General features: G+C 39.8%; 1 protein-coding gene across 7 annotated transcripts in view; it reads right to left on the reverse strand.

The window, feature by feature from the left end:
* The window catches only part of GRIA1 (glutamate ionotropic receptor AMPA type subunit 1), a 280,772-nt gene extending 275,814 nt beyond the window's left edge, over window positions 1-4,958 (reverse strand). For 2 of the 7 annotated variants that reach the window (XM_060765503.2, XM_060765505.2), the window contains exons 1-2: window positions 3,886-4,278; window positions 1,627-1,764 (exon numbers count right to left, since the gene is read on the reverse strand). In XM_060765503.2, coding sequence (XP_060621486.1) covers window positions 1,627-1,764; window positions 3,886-3,967 — 220 coding nt within the window. In that variant the 5' untranslated portion in view covers window positions 3,968-4,278. Of the gene's footprint in view, window positions 1-1,626; window positions 1,765-3,885; window positions 4,280-4,330; window positions 4,460-4,513 lie in introns of those variants that run through there. The other 5 variants (XM_060765504.2, XM_060765499.2, XM_060765501.2 and 2 more) reach the window with 4 other exon arrangements.
* Between the last annotated feature and the right edge of the window lie 4,319 nt (window positions 4,959-9,277).

The following is a 9,277-nucleotide window of genomic DNA, read 5'->3' on the forward strand; positions in this document are numbered from 1 at the left end:
AATCATAGGTCTAGACCCAATAACTGGCCAGGAGACCATAACTCAAGGTATGGTAAGCTCAAATGCCATCATGGTTGGTTATAACCCGAAAAGCAAGAACTATGTAAAGTAACATATCGAAGAGCAAACTGTTTCATTCAAATTTGTCAAAATTCTGTCATCAAATATAACATTTTCTCCTTAATAATGGCTGTTAATTATCACAGTATTTAGCAATTTTAGTATCACTATATCCCTGTTTTTTTAAGATAGAATTTCTTTAACTTCAATAGTTTGTATTCCGCAAAGTCAACATTTCAGTCTTCCCATTAAGGTTTCCTTTCTGGGGTGATATTTGTCCAAGACATGCAGTTTGAATTCATCTTCTCACCTTGAAGTCACATTCCTTTTTAGTTGTGTTCTACTGTGTATATGAACCATAACCTAGAACTTAGTGTTTTCATATTCTAGTAGTCAACACCACTATAGGTAAGACAGATAAACATATTTCTGCTTTTGTCATTCTTCCTTAACATCATGTCACAATATTCACATAGGAAAAAAAAACCCTATTCATCTATAATAGTGATTTTCTTCTTAAGTATAGTAACTTGTAAACTATCTATGCAGACATCTGGGATAATAGTGCAAAGTAGACTTTATTCCATTTCTAGTTTGTAAATGAGAACAAAAGGTAGAGCTCAAAAGTATGATTTTTTTTTAGTGGTCCCAGTTAGTTTAAAATGTGAGACACTACAACCCTCTGTTATACAGCAAAGTGGTGAACAAAAGAATTCCTGCATTATTAAATCAAGCCCTTTTCTGTGAGAGGGAGAGCATATATTTACAGAGTTCATAATCTGATAGCGTTCCCATTTTAATGGTGGAGGTTGTGTTTTCTTGGCTTTTTAAAAATGCATGTTCTCACTGATGATCAATCTAGTAAAATATTTTATTGACATCCATTCGGCTGGCATCACATAACCCCATCCTTCATACCAATTTCTGATGCAGTATTTCACATAGACTATTGTGAAAACCTTTGCTTGTGTTTTTTTTTAATTCTCAGCAACACTTTATTGTCTTAGGATATAAAAATCTAAGAATAACTGTTTGAGTGTAGACCTCTCACCTTGCTTTCATTAATGATTATCTTGTCAGTTTTAGGTCTGACTTTTAATGCACTTCTGGCTAACCCCGGAAACTGTTAGCTGCCCTTTAAAAAATTGCAGTATATGTAAGGTGAAAAAAATGAACTGAATAATCCATGCATCCCACCATCTTTTCAGGGCTGTACAAATCACACAGTTGAGCCACTCCAAATCCCTAATCCAAAATTAAAAGCAGCAAAGCATCCGTAAAGATACTACTTTTAGTTTAAAAAATCTCCCTAAATTCTACAAAGAAAGAAACCGTCAAAGAAGACTGGTGGCAGAATACAGAGAATATTTCTTGTAAATGTCACATTATATATATATCTTTAAAGAGAGTATTACTGTTAAAGCAATGTCCCCACATAAATTAAGTAGGCCGAAGAGAAAGAGAAGGAAACCAAGAGAATAAAAATATGAGAAGAGAAAGAAAGAATGAGAGGGGTGGGGAGACAAGGAGAGAGAGGGGGACTGTTGATGTAGAACTGCTACTTACAGGTGTAGGTCATTTCAAAGCTGTCGCTAATATTCACAATATCAATCTGGGGAGCCAGTTTGGGGGGTTCTGTGAACTGAGACAATGCAAACATAAATGCTGCATGTTCCTGGGATTGCTGTGTAGGAAATAATCCCCCTAGGAAATAAAAGAAAGAAGAATATGGAAGACAAATCAGAAGTTGAACATTACATGACCATGACCTTCTTGAACTCAACATTGACATATACTGGTAGCTCTTGCATGATTTTGTTTTGTTCCCACCATGAACAAAAAGTTTCTGAAAAGAACACAACTCCTGAAGGACAGTACTGTGAGCACAAGAAGAAAGACTTATATTGTACCTTTAAAGGATAAAAATGATATATTTTGACCATTTGCTCCTTCAGACATTCTAAATATCCCAGATGCCCAGTATGTTCACACAACATGAACTGATTAGGGTAGGAAACACGGTAATGGGGTCTCTGTGTTTATACATGTAGGGTCTCCTCAGGCCTCCTTTCTTGTCAACACTTTAAGGGTTAAAATGAGCTCTACCAAGGAAAGAGGAAATTAACATCATCCATCCAAAAGGGCTTCATTTTCCCTCCCTAATTCCTTTATAGGATACGAATCTGTCCCATTGGCCACACTGAGCTGATGTTTACTCAACAAGTTGTTGTTGAACTGAAAGAGAACTAAGAAAGGGACACAAACCTGTTATTATTCAAGGAACATCTAACCTTGTACAAAGGAGGAGTAAGGACTGACCAAATTATTGTTGCAATGGGACATATGTAATTGATCCATATTCTTTATGTTCACTCTATATGGTAAGGGAGGCTATCAGTCAACAGGATTAGAATGATATAACAAGGAAGACCATTCTGAAATTTGTGAGGTCTGTTTATTGAATGTAATTTGTTACCCCTTTTACAAATATAACCAAGAAATGTGTGATGGACTAAAGTAGTGTTTTCCTTACCACCAATCTACTGTGTTTCTGACAGATTTTATTGGCTCAAAATTATGTCCTTACACTTTGAAACCCAGTTTGTAAAACACTTTTGATCTTTATATTGCTACCTTTGGATTTGACAGAAATGGAAAACGTGTTCTGTTTCCTCTTGCTACAGATGTGCAAATGGGGCAAAAATAGAGGATAAAATTATATGCTAATGATGAAGATGAAAATGATGATGATTTTGTTAACATTACTATTCATCATTTTCTATGATGTTTGCTTTTAGAAAAGCAAGAAATTAGACTAATTAAATGCAGTCCATCACCAATTAGGAGAGTCGACATGTTCAACAACGTGCCCCGCTCTTGCTACTGCGCAAGGCAAAGCAGCATGTGTACCAAAAATAAAATAAAATAACAATACAAAATCACACTTGGATGTGGTTGCCAAGGAAGGTGTGAGAAACGGCAGCATGCTAATTTTCCAAGCTCACCTTTTGTTACATGGTGAGACACAGAAAAAAAAATTGGAAAACAAGGATGCTGGCAGGCAAGGGAGCGTCAAACTGCAATAAAAGCACAGATCCTGCAAAACAAGTGGGGGGGGGGGTGTAGCCCAGGAGGCGAGTTTTCTTGCTTCCTTTCCCCCTCCCCAAAGATGACAAAGAGCCAGCAGTTGAGGTGGCAAAGAGAAAGGAGTGAGGCAAAAAGGAATGGTTCCAATAGGAAATGCTCTTACTGTGAACATGGGGAGAAGCAGCAGGGTGGTGGATTTGTGAGAGGAGGAGGCAAATGAAAATGAGGGGAGTGTGTTGTGAATGTTGAGAGTAGGTGAGGCATGTAATGAAAAGAGGCTGAATGCAATGTCTTCCTAGTATCGCTTGAATTTTGTTTAACAGCTGCAGTAACAAAGACTAGAAATAGAAAGCAGCCTGATTTTCTTGACAGGTACCTAAGAAAATACCCCCAAAAATGAATGGGGAGGGAGGGAGAAAATGCAATGTGGTTTTCAGTCCAAACTGCCTTCTGATGCGATGTAGGGTCTCAGGTGGAGGTACAAAGAGCGAACACTTGCTTTCAGAAGCACTTGAACAGCAGGCATGTTCCCTAGCCATGCACAAAGCAACCTGAACAGGTGCACCCCATATTAGGGACCCCTACATAAATTCAACATTCATCAACCCTAGACCTAGATGCCTCCTTTCAGAAGTGAAAACAAAGGATGGCTCATCTCTCTTTTGCTCTCTAATGCACAAATGCAGACATTCACACAGCCATCCATTCAGTACAGGCAGGGAACAATTCCACACTTACCTATCTGGATGTTGCTGGGGAAATTGACCCCCAACACTGCCCCTAGGAAACTGGTGCAGAAGAAGGCAAAAATGTGCTGCATATTCCCTTTTGCATTGGCGAGAAAGAAGCACAGATCCAAGCATAGATTTGGTATATTCTCTCTCTTCTGTGGTTTTCTTTCCTTTCTTCCTCCCCACTCCTTTGTTTTGGTCCTCTGTTCCTTCTGCGATGCTGCCTCTCTCTTTCTCTTGGAATCCAGCGCTTAGATCGCTGCCTTAACACCAACTGACAGCAGGATTAACTGAACATTGAGAGAGAGAGACACTGAGAGAGAGACACGGGAAGAGAGAGAAAGAGAGAGCCCCCCTCCTCTTCCTCCAGCACTTGCATGCTCACACACACACACACACACACAGTCACACCGTGTACAGGCACTTCTCCTTCTTTCTTATTAGACACATACACAGAGTACTCCCTTCCATCAAGTACATTCCCTTCTCATGGCTGATCTCACCACCAGCCATGAAACACTAGTTCTCCTCCCTCCCTCATTTAACTGTCATTTTCTAGAGGGTCTCCTCCTTCCCGATGTGCCATGAGCATCTCCCATAAAATCCACCGCCACCAACGCCCCCACACTACACACATTCTTTGGATGGATCCTGGAGAAGCCTGTAATCCAGCTGCCAATCCCTAAGTGGCGAACTCCAACTGAAGAAGCTCTCTGCTCTTCTGTCACAGATCAATAGGTCCTCTAGCAGGTCAGGGTTGCTTGGCTCTTGAGACCCAAGGGGATGCTGCTAGCTTGGTGTCACTCACTCTGAGACAGCCTCAGTCATTACAACAATGATGGGGGAAGAAAGACACAAATTGCTCCCAAAGGGTACAGAGACAGAACAGAAGGCAAATAAGGGAGCGGGTGGAGATACCGAGAAGAGAACCTGCTAGATTTTCTTCTTCTGCCCATAATTAACCTTCTCTTCACAGGTTGGTTTCTTCAGGGTCTGTTTCTTATTTTCCTAGCCCCACTGTAAAGGGATCCAGGCTGCATGAGGCTAAGTACAAAGGCTAGGAGAACACATTCACGAGATGTGATAATATTGTGGCTGGATCTGTGTGAAAGAGAAGCTTGGGGTGCTGCTGCTGATGGTGGCAATGAGTAGGTGAGAGACAGTTTGTAGGGATTGTTTCAGAGGTTCAGTCTGTGTGGCAGTTAACAGCTTTTTCTTCCCACTCTCCCCATCTCTTCAGGGATTTAGAAACATTTAGGGAACAGACATTTGTTTTGTCAATGTAAATCTAAGTGAAGGAAGAGGACACCATTCAATTATTTTTATTTCTTATTAATGTACTATAGGGGCAACTAGAATTCCTAGCTGAGAGCAGGATCCTTCTAGCAGCCCAGTCCTACAATCCACCAATAAAGGCTGTATTGGCATCTTTATCATGCCTGTCAACCAGCTAAGGGCTTGACATCTGTATGTTTCATTCCTCTTTCTAAAATCATGTGCTGTCCTTTAATACATATGGAAATAGATATATACCATTCCCCAAAATGTTCAAAGAACTCTGCAATGATGCAAATAGGGACCGGACTATTCAGATTGGCATGGGCTTAAGCTGTGGAGTCAGCAGGGAAAATAAGCAAGATGTAATGCCCTTTCAAATTTCTCCCATAGAACTGAATAACTGGTATTAGCAGCTAAACAGAAGGCTCATAGACGCATATTTTTACTGAAGGTATGAGAACCTGCACCCCCATTCATGGTCTACACCTCACCAACAGGAATCTTTTGTGGATTCATTTGTACACCACGTGATTTTTCTCTTTATGGGCTAAATCCATGCCAGGATGTCTATGCAATAGGATATGATGCCCTTCATTTTGGGAGCCCATTTTAATTAGATGAATTTCTCATGACAAAAACAGAATTAGAATATGTCAAAGCTGAAGAAATCAAGGTAAGACGCACAACTTCAATAGACGTTTTTGCAGACTGGTAGACATCATTGTAGTAGTGCCCTATGCTCCTTATGTCCACTTGGCAATATCCCAGAGCAGAGATTTAGTGGAGTGGCCCTTGTGATGTCAAATGTTCTTCTATCTGACATACCTCCATGGCCTTTAATTTCCAACACATGTTGAGGTCATATTTATTTGAACAAGCCTTCACTAGTGGTTCAGTTCAGCTCTATTTCTTATGCTTCAAAAAGTGTTGTGTTCTTTGTATTAGTGTTTTGTATGCATTTTACCTTTTATTGGTGTGCAGCACTTTAAGATTTTCCATACCTTAGCTTAATCAGTAATCAAAGGGGATGCAGTCAAAAATCAGAGGAAGGCTATGACTCAAAAGGGAAATTATGAAGGAACTAGTCAAGATTCTGTATTGTAGAGATAGATAGATAGATAGATAGATAGATAGATAGATAGATAGATAGATAGTGAATGCTAAAGCTAGATGGTCCATGCCATTGTTGCTTCCATTTCCTTGTATGGCTGTGAAAGCTGGATGTTGAAGAAAGCTGATAAGGACGTCTATTTATTTGAGATGTGGTGTTGGAAAAAAAATTATGTGGATATTGGTAAAAAGACAAATCAATGGGTCCTGGAACAAACCAGGTTTGAACTCTCCCTGGAAACCAAGGCCACTTCCGCATTGCCCCTATATTCCAGGATCTGATGCCAGGGCCCTTCCACACAGCCGTATAACCCAGAATATCAGGGCAGAAAATCCCACAATATCTGCTTTGAACTGGATTATCTGAATCCATACTGCCATATATTCCAGTTCAAAGCAGAAAATGTGGGATTTTATTCAGCTATGTGGAAGGGACCCAAGAGTATCTGTTTGTCTCAGATTATCTGGCAGTGGGGACTCATATAATCTGGTTTAAAGCAGATATTCTGGGATCAGATCCTGAGATAAAGTGTGGAAGAGCCCGAGATGGTTAAAATGAGGCTGTTGTACTTTGGCTATCGTACGAGAAGTTATGACTCACTAGAAAATACTATAATGCTTGGTAAAGTGAAGGGCAGTAACACAAGAGTAACTGTGGCTTTCTTCATTAAGTATCATCTTCTGGAACACTGTCTTAGGGCCCTTTCAGACAGGCCCTATTTCCCAGGATCTGATCCCAGGTTTTCTGCTTTAAACTGGTTTATATGAATCCCCACTGCCAGATAATCTGGGATAAACAGATCATGGGATATAGGGCCTGTCTAGAAGGGCCCTAAGACAGTGTTCCAGGGGGCTAGACTCAATCAAGAAAGCCACAGTTCTGAAACTGCAAGGCTGTTGAGGGTAAAGAATGTCATGATTATTCATTCATAAGCTCACCATACGTCATCATCAATTTGAAGGCAGTTAACAATAACAATACTTTGGATCATAAACACCTGGAAACAAATAAATAATGAATAGCATAAAGCAAGTAAGAGGAGAACAGGGCAGCTGTCCTATTTAAAGCAAATCTGTTATTTCATTACTGTTATTTCATTGCTCACTCTCTTTAATGATCATCAGTACACACTTTCCCCAGACATTTCAGTTAGCTATGAATGCAGTTGTCTCAAACTCTGCTTACAAGCATTAGGGGGGGGGGGGGGAAGTGTGTGTGTGTGGGGGGGGAGGGTGTATATTTAAGTTTCTTACATAGAAATTCAGGATGAAAATGAAATTTCCTGTGGCAAATTCTTTATATGCAGCCTTCCTTGGGGATATAGTAACTGACCATCAGCTAGATCCTTGCCTCAGCAACCTCTTTCTCTCGGCACATCATTTTCTACAAGTTGCTTAAATAGGTGATAAAAATGTGGTTCTGCTTAAACCATCTTTTGATGATTTATTTCATTTATATTAAATATTATTATTATACTTAAACTTTTACCCCCCAAACCCTAACTTTTATGTCAAAACTGCAACTATTTTGCCTTTTCCTCAAGGCAGGATCCAAACAGGCTTACAGCAAAAATGGAAACAATCCAGCCCAAAACCCAGTAAGTTATTACATAAAAGAAAGCAATTAAATAGGGCATGCCATTCAAAACAACTTGTGACAGTCTAAAGCATGCTTTAAAAAAGCATAACAAAACAGGCAAAGAAATATTTGTGTGTGTGCGCGCCTTCATGTTGCTGTCAACTTATAATGACAAATTTCATAGGTTTTCCTTGGGAAAGGAATCCTCAGAGGTAGTTTTGCCATCTCCTTCCTCTACAGGACCTGGTATTCATTGGCAGCCTCCCATTGAATTACTAACCAGGTCTGTCCCTGCTTAGCTTCCAAGATCAGACAAGAACTAGTGTCATAAGGGCATTTTGGCTATTTAAAAAAAATATATAAGCCCCAGTTAAAGAAATACCTCACCCTTAAAAGGCCCCTAACCACAAGTAAATTAGTGACCAAAATCTGTATAAATACATTGCTGTTTCCCTTTCTTTTGGGTAATAATATAAGTTGAAAAGGAGCAGGATTTAGCAGGCAGATAAGTAGCAATGTTGTATCAAAGCAACTTGCTTGCAAAAATAACAATTTGATTTCTTCCTTTTTCACACAGGTATTGAGCATTTCTGGGGGAAAAAACCATCTCAAAAGACCACTAAGGTCAGTGATTTTAACAAACTGGACAGTTGTGTTATCAGGCTATGGGCCCACCCTATCTGCTTTGCGAATGGTACTCCTGTTTCCTAGAAAGTCCCCTAGAGGTCTTAAGAGCAGAACTTCCTCCCTAGGGTATTTTTAGTTTTGCTTCCAGCAGAGTGCCTAAAAGATGGGCATGTTTATTTTATTGCCCTTGAGGATGAAGACGAAGATTATATTAAAAATGTCATTGCACTGAGAAAGAGCTAGATGCCCAGGTTGGGTTTAAATTTGTTACAGATTTTATAACAGCAGAATCTAGCACAATGAAAACATATGAGATGGTGACTGGCAATAGACTAGACAAAGTGAATTTTCCATATGCACATTGCCAGTGTGTGTTTTGTGATCATTCCAGTCTCTAGTTGGCTTCAAACTGCATTATACAGTGAGTGTAGCAGTGCCTTCCAAGGAAGGAAATGGCAAAACCACATCTGATTATTCCTTACCTAAGAAAACCCTATAAAATGTGTGGGATCACCATATGCGTACAGGCAACTTGAAAGGAAATACACACAGTATTCAAATAATGACTTTCGGCTGTTGTTTTTTTTTATTATTAACTCCCAGGAATACAGGTAAAGATAAAAGTTTCCCCTTGTCATGAAGTCTAGTCCTATCTGACTCGGGGGGGGGGGTGCTCATCTCCGTTTCTAAGTTGAAGAGCTGGCATTGTCCATAGACAATGTGGTCATGTGGCTGGCATGACTGCATGGAGTGTCATTACCTTCCTGCTGGAGCAGTACTTATTGATCTACTCACATTTGCATGT

This window comes from Anolis sagrei, chromosome 2 (assembly GCF_037176765.1).
Source record: "Anolis sagrei isolate rAnoSag1 chromosome 2, rAnoSag1.mat, whole genome shotgun sequence".
NCBI classification, from domain to species: Eukaryota; Metazoa; Chordata; class Lepidosauria; order Squamata; family Dactyloidae; genus Anolis; species Anolis sagrei.